This window comes from Erpetoichthys calabaricus, chromosome 12 (assembly GCF_900747795.2).
Source record: "Erpetoichthys calabaricus chromosome 12, fErpCal1.3, whole genome shotgun sequence".
NCBI classification, from domain to species: Eukaryota; Metazoa; Chordata; class Cladistia; order Polypteriformes; family Polypteridae; genus Erpetoichthys; species Erpetoichthys calabaricus.
In genome coordinates, this window is record NC_041405.2 from 11,256,941 (window position 1) to 11,272,732 (window position 15,792).

The window sequence follows — 15,792 nt, forward strand, 5'->3', positions numbered from 1 at the left end:
TTATTAAGAATTATTAGTATCAAAGAGATAATGCGAAAAGATTATTGACATGCAATTAACTGTCAACATGGCATGTTGCGCATGCGTGACTCGTAATGGAAGACAGTGGGGGCGATTTGCATCACGATAACAGAAAAGTACCCCCATCTGTACAGCGAGTATCTAATTTATTGAAAAAAAGAACTCTGTGATCCTTCATTTTGTTTAATTTTTTTGTTACATTAAGTTTGCTTGCTTTAGCGATTGTTAATCTATGATTGTAAATGTATTAGTTATTACATATTTTCACTTGTGGCAATCAACTATTGTTACCTATCCTACTACACTTGCTGAAAAAAACATCCTTACCCTAAAATAAATCCATTATGCTTTCCTTTTTTGTAAGTCGCTTTGGATAAACAACTAAATGTAAATGCAGTTGAGACGTTGTGTTCAACAGCGACTGTAAACGGGTCGGGTCGAGTGCTTGCCACAGTTAAAAGCAGTGACACATTAACAGGCGAGATACTTAGATAAAACAATGGATTGAAATGAATAGACAAATGGATCGCTAGGTGAAAACATTTTCCTCTGTACTTCCAAACGTTTTTGGACATTAAACCTTGCTGTTTCAAACCAAAAAATAAAAGTAACGTCTATCAATCAGTGGAAGTCACTGCTGTAGACGGTAAGAAGAACAGGCAGACGGGAAACCTCACGGAACGGGGGACAGTGACGTCACTGCCTGGCAACGGTAATTGCTTCTATTAAACTCCGTGCACTTGACGTTCTAAGTCAGTCTTGTTCTGTATTCCGACAAGAGAGGAGCTTTAGGAGGCTTGCATTGCTGCAACCCGCACCTCAATAGCTAAATAAAGCCACATAAAAAATAACTAAACAATCTGTATTTTAACAATATTTAGTTGTTGAAAAATGGGTGGTTACCGTAAGAGAAAGACAAGAAAAATCAAAAAGATTAAGACTGATGCGAAAGATAAGGTAAGGAGTCAACCTGATATGCCAATGAATATGTGGAGGATGAAGTGGGCAGGAAAATGCGTTCAAGTCTGGCATTTAGATTCGCTTTCGTTCCACAAAAAAAAAACGATCCTGCATATGAACACTAAGGCAAGGAATTATCCTGACCTAACATCTCCTTAACGTTTTATGAAAAATGCTGCAAAACAATAAGTACAACATTAAGGTTGTATTTTTGGCTCTGGTTCACAGCTAGATAGAACAGGTTTCAAAGTGTTAGCAATATTTACACCTCACTCGGTGCACACAAGTAGTGGCCAATGCGCGCTATATGTGTGTGTGTGTGTGTGTGTGTGTGCAAAAACACTTCAAATTTAAGAAGTACCTCCCAAGAGACTTGAAATATGATTGGATGGAATCCTAATAAACATACTGTTTTGATCTTTGTCTTATATACCTCGTTTCACTTGTCACTTACAAATAGGACTTGACTGGTTTAATGTGTGCGTGCTATAAACTTACTTGTAGAGAGTGAAGTGGATGAAAATTAAACAGCTATGCCTTGGAGACTTGGGCCATATTTATACTTACTCTGGCAGTTTTTAGAATTTCCACTGGCGGCGGTTTGTCTTTTAACTTTTTTTATTAACAGGTTGCTTAATTTTTATTCGTATCAGTTTCTGGTTAGATTTACAAGAAAAGTGTGACTTCAATATTCATTTGCTATTCAGTTGGCATAGAAAGCAACTACAAGATGAGATTTATTTTTTGTGAAAAAAAAAAACAAAACAAAACCCCTTTAGCATGTATCATATGGATCTATACACAATGCAACCACAAAAATCCCACTTTCGAGACTTGGTTTTTAATTTTACATAAAATAATGAGTGGGAGGTTAGTGTCACATCCACAAATGTCCAATTTCTGACTGACTTGATTATTAATTAACTTTATATACACTGAAAAAAATGGCATGTCAGATTAAAATAAAAAAAATATGTACATCGGATTGGCTCCAGCAGACCCCGTGACCCTGTAGTTAGGATATAGCGGGTTGGATAATGGATGGATGGATATGTACATCTGTTGCACGTAATAAACTTGTTTTTATCAAAAATAATTTAATGATTCTTAATGCACTAAATTAATATATCCTGAAACAACATGATATTTTTATATCAAATGAAAGACACGTTTTCATACTCTGTTAAATTAATTATGTTATGGTAAATGAACATGACTCATGTCAATAAAGCATAATATTTTAACGTTTATTTTGAAAACTTTTTAAAAAATGCACCTCACCGAGTTACTTAGCTATAACCTTTTTTAGGTTGTCAATTATACTTATTCCAGTATCATTTTATAGTTAATGTTAAAGTTATTAATAAGAAATAAACAGGTTTGCTTATACCAAAACTAGTTTTATTTGGTAAAAACAATAAAAACCAACAAAAATGCAAAAGATTAGTATTCAAAAGCAGAAATGTACAACAGTTGTATAAGAACACTGCTTCTTTGGCTGTGCCAGAATGCCATGACCAATGTATAACTAAATATGAACACAAAATGCACCTTGGATAGAGTGTTATATTATAAAATAAATTTTATATTTATGTAACTGTATATATTATAGAATAAATGTTAAATGTTAGTCAAATATAAAGTGCAAAAATTGCTGCTTGGCACCTTCTTTCACAAAATATAAATATATTTTTTTTTAATTTTCAAACGAGCAAATTCGGCAAATAAATTGCATTGTATACGGGTGTATTATTTATTTGTCTGTATTAATAGTATTTTTCGGGTTGAGCAATGTTATGATAATAGTAGTTGTTGACCCATAACAAAAGTCAGATGTTTTGTTTTTTTTTAAGTACGTAAAACGAGTAAATCTAGACAACTTAATAGTATATTTACTGAGCTGTGATGGGTATAGTTAGTGAGCATAGTTAGATAAAACATTAAAAGAGAATACAAGGAAAAACACAAAACAGAGTAACGTTAATCTGTGTGATTAAATGAATATCTGAATATTTGTCATGTGTGTTTTTTTTTTTATTAAACTTTTTTTTTCACCAGCCTTTTGCTTTAAACCGGTGACAAAAATTCAAACCCACAACCTGTTGCTTCTTTGAAAGTCACATGACTTTACTGCCACGTACCTCCGCTGACAATGAATCTGTTTGGTGCTTATTAATTTCCGGTGAGGACTACATAGAACTATTTTGACTTCTGTCTAAATGACTGAAATTAGTATATTGCACATCCCTTAAGATTCAATACATTAAACACGATCAAGTTATGTTCCAAAATTCCAAACCCTAACCCTAACCTTAACCCAAAGTGGAACATAAACAATACATGTACTATAAAGTAAATACATTTTCGTAAATGTAACAACCTGCAAATTTCCATTTTTTTCAGTGTAGAGAAATGAGGTAGAAGATTACTGTCACAGCCACAAAAATCCAAGTTCTGACTGATCTATTTTTTATTTACCTTCACGGGTGTTGTAACATGTTATGCCATTATGGATGTAGTGAGAAGTCGAGCAAAATGACACCTTTTATTGGTTAACTTAAATGATTACAATACCCAAGTGGCCTGAGTTGCCCCAAAAGCTTGCATATTGTAATCTTTTTAATTTTGCTGGTCTTTTCACATATTTAATTTCATATAGAGAAATGAGGTAAAAGATCAGTGTCGCACCCACAAAAATCCCATTTCTGATTGACCTGTCAGGACTAGCTGTATTCAGAAAATATAATTTTCTTCAAATTGTCCAATTTGGAGTTACCACACAGTAGGATATTCATATGAAATTTTTTGGTTTAGATTTCCCATTTTCCCCCATTGTATATGAGCTCTGCACTATAATCAGATGTGATACTATTTAATGGAGACCTTAAACTTACACGTTGCCAGTTTAACAATAACTGTGTGCAAGCAATATATCATACTTATCTTGGAGAACCTTGTTGACAGGTGGTTTCAGTCTAAGTTGACTAAATGTTCATTTGTAATCTTTAAAATAAATCCTATTCAAATATTTATATCTTCAAAATAATAGAGCACTTTGTCAGATCACAGAGTAAACTAATGTAAAATCTGTCAAAAGTTTAAAAATGAATGTTCACCCAGTCTGCATCATATCCATATAATCATTGGATTGAAATAGTTTTTGTGTACATAAAATCAGTCAATAATGACCATCCACCATGTTTTGTTGTTATTTTTGGACCTCAGGAAGGACATGGCACAAAACTGAAACATCTCGAGGAGTCTGACTCTGACAGCTCTGATGTCGACTCAGGTAATTTGTGTCTGAAATTTCAGTGGGTCATGAAGCCTTTCAAAATGTGTTTATAATATTTTTACACATTAATACCCAGATAATGTTTATTAGATGCTTCTACAAAGTCACTGATTTGAAACATTAGTGTTAGAATTTTACAATTAAGAAGTTTTAAGAATTCCTCAAGAATAATGAGGACTATTTGTATGGTAACAAACTTGCCTGGGAACTGAAGGAGTATTTGTGCTCCTATGATCATGAGATGTACCCTGTGGAAAGGAAAATAGAGTGAAGAAATATTATAAGTGGATACAGCACTGTTCTTAATTGTTTCGTTTTGTGAGCAAAGTCATTTTTTTCGCATTTCAGAGGAAGCCAGCAGGAACAATAGGCGACGTGATGATCTCTCCTCATCTGGAGCGCGCTCTGGAGCATGCAGCACATCCTCTCAATCAGTTTCAGAGTCTGACGATGCCAAGGGTAATGAAGGACACAACATTCACTGATTTCCTACTCGGTTTTACTCAGCAGCTATCTGTGGCATGACAAGTGCATCAATTCTTACGCTAAGAGCTTCTTTTTTTCAGATTGGATAGCCTACTTGGAAGATTACGATGTTGAGTCGCTGCTAGGAAAAGGAGCCTTTGGAGAGGTGTATGCTGCGAGAAAGAAAATAAATGGTGTTCCAGTAAGGATTGTATAAAGTTAATGCTTCATACAGCAAGAAAATGATTTAAAATAGTCCCTGTCTCAGTCCCCGGAAATGCCATTATTTATTTGTTTTTTTATAATTTAGGTGGCCATTAAAATCATGACCAGAGACTCGGTTGCAGATTGGATCCAAATGGTATGAAATTACAACCCTTGTATCCACTCCCTTTTCAGACTTGTCCTACACTTCCTCTCGAAAGGATTGAAACCTGTATGTGGTTTTGCACTAAAATGTTACTTTGTGGCACAGCCTGGTGAGCAGCAGTTGATCCCACTGGAGGTGGCACTTATGAAAATGGCAAGCAGATCTCCATCATCTTCACTTGTGATTCAGCTCCTGGACTGGTGTATGGATCCCTATGATGTGTTGCTGATCCTTGAGCGGCCCGAGCCCTGTATGGATCTGCGCGATTTTGTCTTTGAGAGCGAGGAATACCTAGAGGAGCCCCTGGTGCAGCACATTTTCCGTCAGATTGTTGAAGCCGTGAAGCACTGTCACTCTAGAGGTGTATTCCACAGAGACATAAAGATGAACAATATCCTGATCCAGCTCCACACTTGCCAAATTAAACTCATTGACTTTGGCTGTGGCGCTCAACTTCAGGAGGGCGAATACAACAGCTATAGGGGTAAGTCTTGTCCACCATGTGGAACTTCCTTCATTTTAAAGAAATGAACTACACTGTCACAAAGAACACCCACTCAATATTAAAATAACAAACACTGGTGTCTGGTCAGCAGTGCTGTTGTACAATCTTCATATATGCTAAGGGTGAGGATCTAAGAAAAATAAAATAAAACACGATAAGAACCACACCTCACCATAGAACTATAGGATTTCTAGTCATATGATTTGGTTGCTAGTTTCATCCATCCATCCATCCATTATCCAACCCGCTGAATCCAAACACAGGGTCACGAGGGTCTGCTGGAGCCAATCCAAGCCAACACAGGGCACAAGGCAGGAACCAATCCCGGGCAGGGTGCCAACCCACCGCAGTGCTAGTTTCATTATTTTCTTAATTAATTTTATTAAAAACAAGTAACATTCCATACAACAAGTCAAGCTTAACAAAACTACATTCAACCCTGAGCCAAGAGAGCGAAATAGCCGGAGTAAAACTTTAAGAGTAGAAAAGAGGGAAGAGAATTATTTTCCTCTATAAATGCTTATTTTAAAATGTTATTGATTAGATCCTGCAGGTTTTAAAAAAATGTGAACAAACCCTCTAAGTGAGAATTTGATTTTTTCCAATCTCAAATAGTATATAACAAAGAGGTGGGCTGGGATTCTTCTGGTTATGCAAGATAATTCTACATGCTAGTAGCGAGGTAAAGGCAACTCCAGTTTGTTTGTCCTTCTCCACTTTAAGCCTCTCTGGGAGCCCACCAAACACAGCTGTTAATGGATGAGGAGGGATTGTGTTCTCTGATAGGCATTTAAAGATTTTGGCCCAAAATTATGTTAATTTGGTGAACACCCAAAACATGTGGCCCAGTGAGGCTGGAGATCGACTGCAATGTTCTCAGTTTGTCTTTTGCCCTGGGAACATTTTGGACGATTTTAAACAGGACAGATGTGCTCGATAAAAGATTTTAATAGATTTAGATTGAATGCTTTGCACAAATGGAGCTTGAGTGAATAGCTGCCTTCCACTCCTTTTCTGAAATGTTGAGTTAGAGATCCTTTTCCTGGGATCTTTGAAAGGAAAGGACTTTAAAATGTTTTTATACGTTATAGAAATGCTGCCCAAGTCTTTCAGACTGATCAATATTTCTTCTGGTGTAAAAATAGGTGGGAGGTGAGGAAAATTTGGCAGATTTCATTTAGCACAGTTTCTAATTTGAAAGTAGTGGAAAAATTGTGTTGATGGGTAGTTAAATTTGAAGTGTAATTGTTCAAAGGATGCAAATACATTATCTATATACAATTCTATGAATGATTTAATCCCATACATTTTCCAAACATTAAAAACTGTAAATATGAGACGGTGAATAAAGGTGGTTATCATGTAGAGGTGCAACACATAAAAGCTTCTCTGTCTTGAAGTGCTTCCTACAATGGCTCCATATTCTGAGTGAATGAAGGACAATTGGGTTGTTAGTATATTGACAATAATTTGTATTCACTGGGGTATAAAGCAAGGAATATCAAGAAGTACTGCAGGATTTTATTTCTATTGTGGATCAAGCTTTTGTGTGTTCATTAATTTGTATCAATGACCAGGTTATTACAACTTGTATACTTGCTGCCCAGTAATAAAGTTGAAAGTTAGGTAGTGCCATGCCGCCTTCTGCTTTCAGGTTGTTGTAGGATCATCCTTCGGAAATGTGGATGTTTCGAATTTCAAATAAATTAGGTTATGATTGAATCTAATTTCTTAAAAAATGTTTTGTTAATGTATATGGGGATGCCTTGAAATAGGAAAAGAAGGTTGGGAAGGATATTCATCTTGACAATGTTAATTCTTCCAGCTAAAGTGAGATGAAGGGTAGACCATCTATGTACGTCTTAAATTTTTCCATGCAGAGAGCAAAATTTTGTTGAAAAAGAGCTTTATATTTACTTGTGATGTTTACCCCTAAGTATTTAAACTGATCTGCATCGTGATTAAAGGGAAAGTGACCAATCTAATATTGTGTGCTAGGGAGGTCACTGGAAACAACAAACTTTTATTCAAATTAATTTTAAAATTCTGCTAGTGCTATTGTGACTGCTGGCACAGAATTTTGTGGGTCTGATATATACGGTACTATATCATTTGCATATAGTGATATTTTCTGTTCAAGTCCTTCTAGGTTAATACCCTTTACCTCAGATTCATTTTTATTACATTGTAAAACTAATACAAATATTGTCAGGAAATAATAATATATATTGCATCGAGACCACTCTTAGAGAAGCATAAAGAAAAACAGAAAGGCTTATATATGGTGTTTATTGATTTTAAGAAAGCTTATGACAGTGTGCCATATCAGGAGGTCTGGAGGTGCGTGAGGGAGAAAGAAGAAGCAAAAAAGTATGTGAGGATTGTCCGGTATATGTAAGAAGGAGTGAGGATCCAGGTTAGAAGTAGTGCTGGGGTAACAGACAAGATTCCAGTTAGGGTAGATCTTACCTCTTTGATCTTGCTATGGATGCTTTGACTCAAGATATAAAAGACCAGTGCCCCTGGTGCAGGAGTGTTACTGATGACATTGTGTTGTGTAGCACCAGAAAAAAATTAAGTGGACAAGAAGCAGGAAGAATGGAGAAGGGCTTTGAAAGATAGAGGATTGAAGAGAAGTCAACATGTTTGAGGTTTAATTACAGTATGACCAGGATTTAGAAGTTGTGGTGGAGTTGGGCTACTGAAAAGAGAGAATAAATTTAAATATCTAGGATCAACGGTAATCCAAGATAGAGAACCAGATGGAGTGATAACCCACAGACTGTAGTCTGGATGGAACAACTGAAAAAAGAAATCAGAGCATTGTGTGACTTAAAATTCCAGACAAGGGTTAAAGCTAAGGTTTTTTGGACCAGTAATAATGCACGAAGATGCACGGGCAATTAAGGGAGCACAGGAAAAAAAGTTGGATGTAACAGAAATGCAAATGTTGGGATGGATATGTGGAGTTACAAAAAAGCACAGAATAAGAAATGAGACAATCAGAGGTGCAACAAAAGTGGGAGCGATATAGTAAGAATATTCAGAGAAAGCAGGTTGAAGAAAATGAGATGGACTTGTGATGAGGAGAGACAAGGAATATGTAGGCAAATGTGTGATGAAAATGTAAATATAGGGGGAGGGAAAGTTGGGGAGGCCAAAGCAGAGGTGGATGGACAAAGTAAAGGAAGATTTGAATTGAAAGGGCCTGTCTGGGGAAGCAGGTGCAGGACTGAGGTGTATGGAGAAGGTTGGTCAAACACATCCACCTCACATACAGTAGAAGTGGGAAACGATGAAGTTAAAGAAGATGAAGCAAAAGAAGTACTTGCAAAACTACAATCCAGTTAATAACCTTGAAATACAGTACATATGTTCAAAGATAAGAAGATAGTAAAACTAATATCACTTCATTCATCAATGTAAATCTGTTTCCTGTGATATCAGAAATTAACATGACAAAGGATGCCCAATGAGTTATAAGATATGGAACACAATCCATTAAACATTAATACATTAATGGAAAAACAAGAAAATGCCAATTCCTTATTTCCATTTAATAGTGCTGTCTCAAAAGTAGGGGAATTACTCATGTTATCTCACATTAAACCATATGCAGCGAATATATAGTCCATACTGACTCTTTAAGTATCTCTCTTTACCTCCTAATACTAAAGTATCATCTTGGGACTACAGAGAACAAATTTAAATTTTCTACAAATTTCGAGACCAATATGGTCCATTTATCAAGGAGTGATTATTTAAAGGAGAACAGGAAACTGTGGCATAAGGATCATAATAAATACATCAAAAGTATTTGCTATACATACTTTTTCTAAAAGACTCATAAATACGAAAAGTCAGAATACAATTTGTACTGATATAGAGGAAATTTAACAATATGTGTCAGGACAGGGAATCACTGGGCACAACAATAATAAATATTTTCAAATTTCATACACACAAGCCCAAATTTGTAATAGGGAGAATACAAAACATAAATATAAAAGAAATAAACTATATCAAACACAAGGCCGTCTCCGATAGTACAACGTGCAACTCTTGTACTGGACATCCATCTTTAGGAAGAAATTGTATAAAGCAATAATAATATCATCTATATGTCTAATACATTAATACAAATTTTATTTAAGTATTTGAACAGGTTTACATAATATATATATATATTTATAAAATCCAACACCTGTCTGTACGTATGTATGTCTGCCCGCTTTTCACGAGAGAACTACTTAACGGATTTAGATCTGATTTTCTTCTATAATTTGCTTGAGCATTCCAGTTGATTTTGCGGGCTTGCTCATCGCACTAAGTATCATAGTTTGCTTGCAGTACCGATTTATTTGTGCGAATCCGAGAAGGACCCTCCTCACTCGTGCGCCAGCCTCAGGGCGTTCCTTACCTCCACTTAGCTAGTGAACGAGAGTACTACTTAACAGATTTAGATCAGGCATTTTTCTAGAATTTGCTTGAACATTCCAGTTGATTTTGTGACTTCTATCATCTGGCTAAGAATCATAGTTCGCTTGCAGGAATGATATATTCGCGCTAATCTGAGACAGAGGCTGTGAGTCGAGGGGTGGGGAAGCATGACATAAGGAGTGTGGAGCCAGGCAGGGCCCTCCTTACTGTCCTGTTTCACTACTATGGGGGCAGAGCCGTGGGGGGCGGCTTGTATAGAATATAAAGAACCAATTTATATACAAAGAACCCTGTCCAGAATTAAATGGTTCTTTTTCAAGCAATGGTAAAGTGTCATTAGTGTACTGTTATTTTTAAGAGACCGTCAGCAAAGGTTGACTGACATTGGTGATTTTCTTAGTCTTTAATTATTATATACAAATATGGAACCCTCTTCTTTACACCAGGAACACTTGAATACGCTCCTCCTGAGTGCTTTATTGAGCAAAGATACCTTGCTGTGCCTGCCACTGTCTGGTCTCTTGGTGTGGTCCTCTATGCTCTTGTTTGTGGGTTTTTGCCCTTCGAGACAAGAGAAGAAACCATCAAAGGCAAAGTCACGTTCCCTCGAAAAGTCTCCAGAGGTGAGTGAGGAGAAAATTAAATGATTACTCCATTACCAATAAACTTAGCTAAAAAAACTGACCATTATGTCACACTTCTCCTTGTTTCTTATGGGCCAGCATGCCGTGATCTTATCAGGCGCTGTTTGTCACATGGCCCCAAGGACCGACCTTCCCTACAGGACATTACGAAACATTCCTGGATGATCTGAGAGCAGAAATCTTTCTTTTTTGTCAAGCTGGTGACTTCTAAAAGGTAGATTTTTCTGGTTTGTGAAAATGAAGGTGAATAATCTTATCATGTGTTGTTATTTCAATCCCAGAAAAGCTCCATGTGGAAAACAAGGGAATTTCCAGAAAATCAAACCAAATGTAAATAGTCACAAAAGAAGCGTGTAGCTGTGGATGAAGTGCAACATAAGTGCTTCAAAATGAAATGACTTGCAATAATAAAACGTTAGAAGGTAAGTTGTGCAATGAAGGTTTAAATCCTGTAAGTTTAAGCTGTACTGTTGTTGGGAGCTATTGGGGAACCTGGACTACCACCTCCTCTACTAGCCCAAAATGGGCTTTTTATTCATTTCTTCATGACCACATTATCAAAATGAGTCACTGATAAAGAGGAACACTTGGTGAGGAAGGTACTTTAAGTCACAGGTTATTTGTTAAGTTTTGATACACAGTGAATGCCCACAACCCAGGCTGGATGAAGACCTCCACGGGCTCCTGGGTGTTGAAGCTCAAAAGGCCCTGTTCACCTTACATCAGTCACCCACTAGGCACACGCATATACTCACGTGCTATGGACATCACGGTTGTCAATAATAAGTCAGGTAGAAGGATTGAATTAGGAAAAAAAAATCATAAAGTTTACATTGAGTCACCTTCTTTTGTTTAATTGAATGAATATAACAAACTCGCATCAGATACACCAGTTAAGAAACATCTATTGAATATTTTCAAACCTCATATATCCCTTAGAGGAAAATGTTGATATGTAACTTAATGTTTTAGTTTGCATTTTTGCACCAAATAAAATAAACTACTGTACGCTTGAGTTTGGTGTTGTTTGGTGCATCTTATTTCATGCAGTGGCCTCTTTGTCTTCTAAAGTTTTGCTCATGTCTTCATCGGTGTTAGGGGGTAACACAGAATCGGACAACACATTGCTGCCAGAAGAGGCGAAATTAGCTTTTTCCTGACCTGACTGTCTTGTGAGGTCAGTTTCATTCGTCTTAACTTCATTCGCTCAAAGTTAGAATGGCACAGTGGCGTAGAGCTTGTCCTGCTGAATGGCGTTAAAGAGCCTAGGGTTTGCGTCCTGGAACACTTTGTTTATGGGTGGAGTGGTAGCTCTGCATCTAAGGATCTGTGCTGGTATCGGGAAGGATGCTGGTTCAAATCCCATTACTGCCAGAAGGGAAGTTGGGCCCTTGAGTAAGGCCCTTAACCTAATTATTGCTCTAGAGGTACTGTAAAATGGCTGACCCTGTGCTCTGATCTCTAAAGAACATGTGAAAAGACAATTTCCTCCCCGGGATTAACAATGTATATATATATATATGAAAAATTGCTGGTTCTAATTATTGTTCCAATTTAGTTTTTGAAAGTGTTCAGGTATAATTTTTTAGCAAAAAAGTGCCTTTTGATTCTCTCAGTTTTCATTTTTTCGTTTGTTCCGCCACTTCATTCCCATTTTGAATGACCAAACCTTTTGTATTTTTCTTCTGTTGCAGTGTGGTAAAGCATCCAATGTACTTATAAAAGTGACAGATTGGACACCTGCTCTAATCATTCTCCATCCAACCAACCAATCAAGACTCATATTTTCCCTTTTACAGCTTTTTAATTTAAGTCTTGTTAGATTGGTTGATAATCATCAGGATCAATATGGGGTTGGGGTCTGTTCTGGACAGTGGATTACACTATTGGTGAAAACAATGGCCACTTTGCAAATAGGACCCCAGGGTGTGCACCCGAGTAACTCTGATGATAGATCTGGCCATGGTCAAAACTGAACTGCTCTGTTCAGTACGTTAGTCACCAACTCCAACTGTCCACTCTTATTTTTCTCATTTATTTTTATATAAAGTATGAACTCACCCTTTCACAATAATATTAAAAATATCAATTTGCAATTACGATTATCTGCATACATGCTATACATTCTCAGCATTCCCTGATTGGTACCTGGAGCCTACATTGTCTCCAACCTGGACGTAAATAAAGAAGCACCCCTAGATAGGACACCAGCCCATTTCAGGACACACATTTTGACACAAAGAGGCAATTTAGATTTGCCAATTAACCAATATTGGAAAGAAACCTAGCATAATACCCTCACACAGACATGGGAGTAATGTGCAAACTCCATACCTAAGTCAACAATTTTGGATAGTTTAGGCAACTACTGTGCCACCATGACACTCCTAATTATAATAAATATACCAATCTCCTGTCCACTTCATTGAATTCTAATTTGCAGAGGGCCAGAGCCTAAGCCAGAGGTTTTGGGTGCAAGGAAAGAACCAGCTGCTGGAGAGGGTGCCAGTCCATCACAGGGCCCATTCAGTCACATAGTGCTAATTTAAAATCTCTAATTAACCCAACAAACCTGTCTCTAGGGTCGATGGAGTGCTGGCTGATAACAGAGAGAATGTGTATACTGTAATCCACACTGTGGGATCTGTAAAACAGAAATGCTAGTCATGGTGACTCCATGATCAGTAAATAAGGGAGCTGAAAATTGCTTAAGCATTTCAAATATAAACACCGGAGACTTAATATGAGTATGTGAATTTGAAAATATTGATTTAACCATCATATTTCACTTCCTCATTATCTAATTAAGAGAATTAATTAGTGTGCCAAGTTACATTCAGAATACTGTAACTGTTTTAGAATTAATCAGCAGGTGATGTTCTGCTAGTTTTGTGTTCCCTTCTGTTGTCTATAGGTTGTGGTCATTGGCAAGGAAAGCCCACCCTGCTGCTGCTCCAAAAGTCTGTCACAAGTCTCCTAAAGCCGCACTCCGGAGTTTCCAGTTTCTTAATATTATCTTTGACAGGACCTGACACATAAAAACACAGCTGTAGTTCTCCATCACAAACACAAATTAAGTCATGCCTTTGAAAAGTGTACAGATAATGCGCTTTTTTATTATAACTACATTTTAACTGTACGGGTTGGAGTTATTTGCAGTACTTTGCTCTTAGTGAGCTCCTGTGAGGTCACTCTGATCCAGTCATGGCACTTAGATTGGTGCTTTGTGCTCCTTTTGTCAGGATTTAGTACTGAATAGAGACATTGGCCAGGGAGTACATTTTTAACAAGATTTGAAAGGTGTCAGTAATAAGAGATAAGAACAACATAAAAAAAATCAGAGTCCATCAGACTCGTTTGTTTAGCTATCAGCTAAGATGTCCCAATATCTCATCCAGATACTTCTTAAAGGTTCTCAAGGCTTCTGCACCAACTCCTTGTCCAGGCAGTTTGTTGCAGATTCCCTTTGCATAAAGAAGTGCTTCCTGTCTACCGTCCTAAATGCACTTAATTTCCACTGGTGTCCTTGAGTGCACGATTCACAGTTTAGTTTAAAGAATTCTTCTGGAATGACTTTATTAATGCCTTTGTGAAATTTAAAAACATGGATTAGGTCCCCAAGCAGTCCTGGTGCATCATGAAGTAATGTTAGCGTTCAAGGCACAACGTAAATCACACGTGATGAAAAAAGTTGTGACATCTGGTCCACTCTGTTTCATCTGTTGTATGAATGCTGTAGAGGAAAAAGTCTTTTTCTATTTTTAATATATTGTTCATTATTAAAAATTGTTGTTGAATCTTTTCAATTCCAGAACATTTTCCCATTATGTCCGAAATACAGACCAAAGCAGATAAATTAGTATTTAATTGAAATGCATGCTGTAATTTAAAATTAAGAAGAAAAAGAGTGAAGGCTTAACTATTCCATTAATATTAGGTTTAATAGCCTGGTATAGTAGTAGGTTTAATATGTCCTCAAAAATTATTATATAACACAAGATAGCAAATCTGAAACATAATAATCTTGTGATGCCCAATCAATTCAAGCAGATGTATACAGAAATGAGCAATGAATACAGAATGGTGTAAATCAAGTCATTTGGCATTACTGTCATACCATCCATACACCATATTGCAGCATGCAGTGATACAGCTGGTGGTGCTGTAGGCTCATGCATGTGTGTTAAAAATCACATTGATTGGGATTTATAAAAGAAAGTGTATAGAACTTTGCTTACGCAGTTTTATTCATCTGATTATTTCTGTGTGTACGCAAATTTCTACTTTTGTCTGTACACCATGTTTTAGTGTGAATTCTACACAAGGCATTATACATGATAGATAGATAGATAGATAGATAGATAGATAGATAGATAGATAGATAGATAGATAGATAGATAGATAGATAGATAGATAGATAGATAGATAGATAGATAGATACCAAAGCAGATCCACATATACATAAAAATTGCCAATGTTCAATTATCAATTCAAACTTTCATGGGTTGCTTTATTGTGTCCATTCTCAAATCATCCACGCATGCCTTAGAATCTCTTCCACTGAGGGTTGATCTCTAGGGCATGGTGACAAGCAATGCAGAATCAAATGTTGCCATTTTTCTACATAAAATAGGCAAAGATATGTCGTGGGGGGATTGTTAATTAACACATTATGGTTTGCTTCTGCTTTCCTTGTTTATGCAGCTCTGGTGATATTTTTCAGGAATGCGATATTTCCCTTGATGGTATCCTTAACGGTCTCAAAGGGAAAGACTCCAAAGACCACAGCATAGAGTATCACAGCCAGAGCACAGACTGTGACGGGTGTAGCCTCATAACACTTCTTCGTAAGCCACCCCAGAAGTGTGTACTTCAGCGTACCTGAGTGGAAAAAAAGCGATTTAGCAGTTACTTTTCTTTTTCATGCCTTCCAATGAGCTATCATGGAGAGGGCCATTGATTTACCTCTTTAGGCTGTGTATTCCACCAGCTAATAATTAAAAGCAAAAGAAGTAACAAATATAACTAATTTTAGTGCATGTAAATAAGCTTCTAGGAGCACTTTTGAGGGCAGAAAGGCATTGCAGAGTTC

At 36.7% G+C, this 15,792-nt stretch overlaps 1 protein-coding gene across 1 annotated transcript; it reads left to right on the forward strand.

Annotated features, from left to right (window-relative positions):
- Positions 1 to 912: 912 nt before the first annotated feature.
- Positions 913 to 15,585, forward strand: LOC127529855 (serine/threonine-protein kinase pim-1-like). Its single transcript, XM_051934902.1, has 9 exons — positions 913 to 978; positions 4,207 to 4,273; positions 4,625 to 4,735; positions 4,843 to 4,943; positions 5,052 to 5,102; positions 5,217 to 5,595; positions 10,503 to 10,679; positions 12,395 to 12,398; positions 15,405 to 15,585. Exons 1-9 carry the CDS (start codon positions 913 to 915, stop codon positions 15,583 to 15,585), a joined length of 1,137 nt encoding a protein of 378 aa, XP_051790862.1.
- Positions 15,586 to 15,792: the final 207 nt, after the last annotated feature.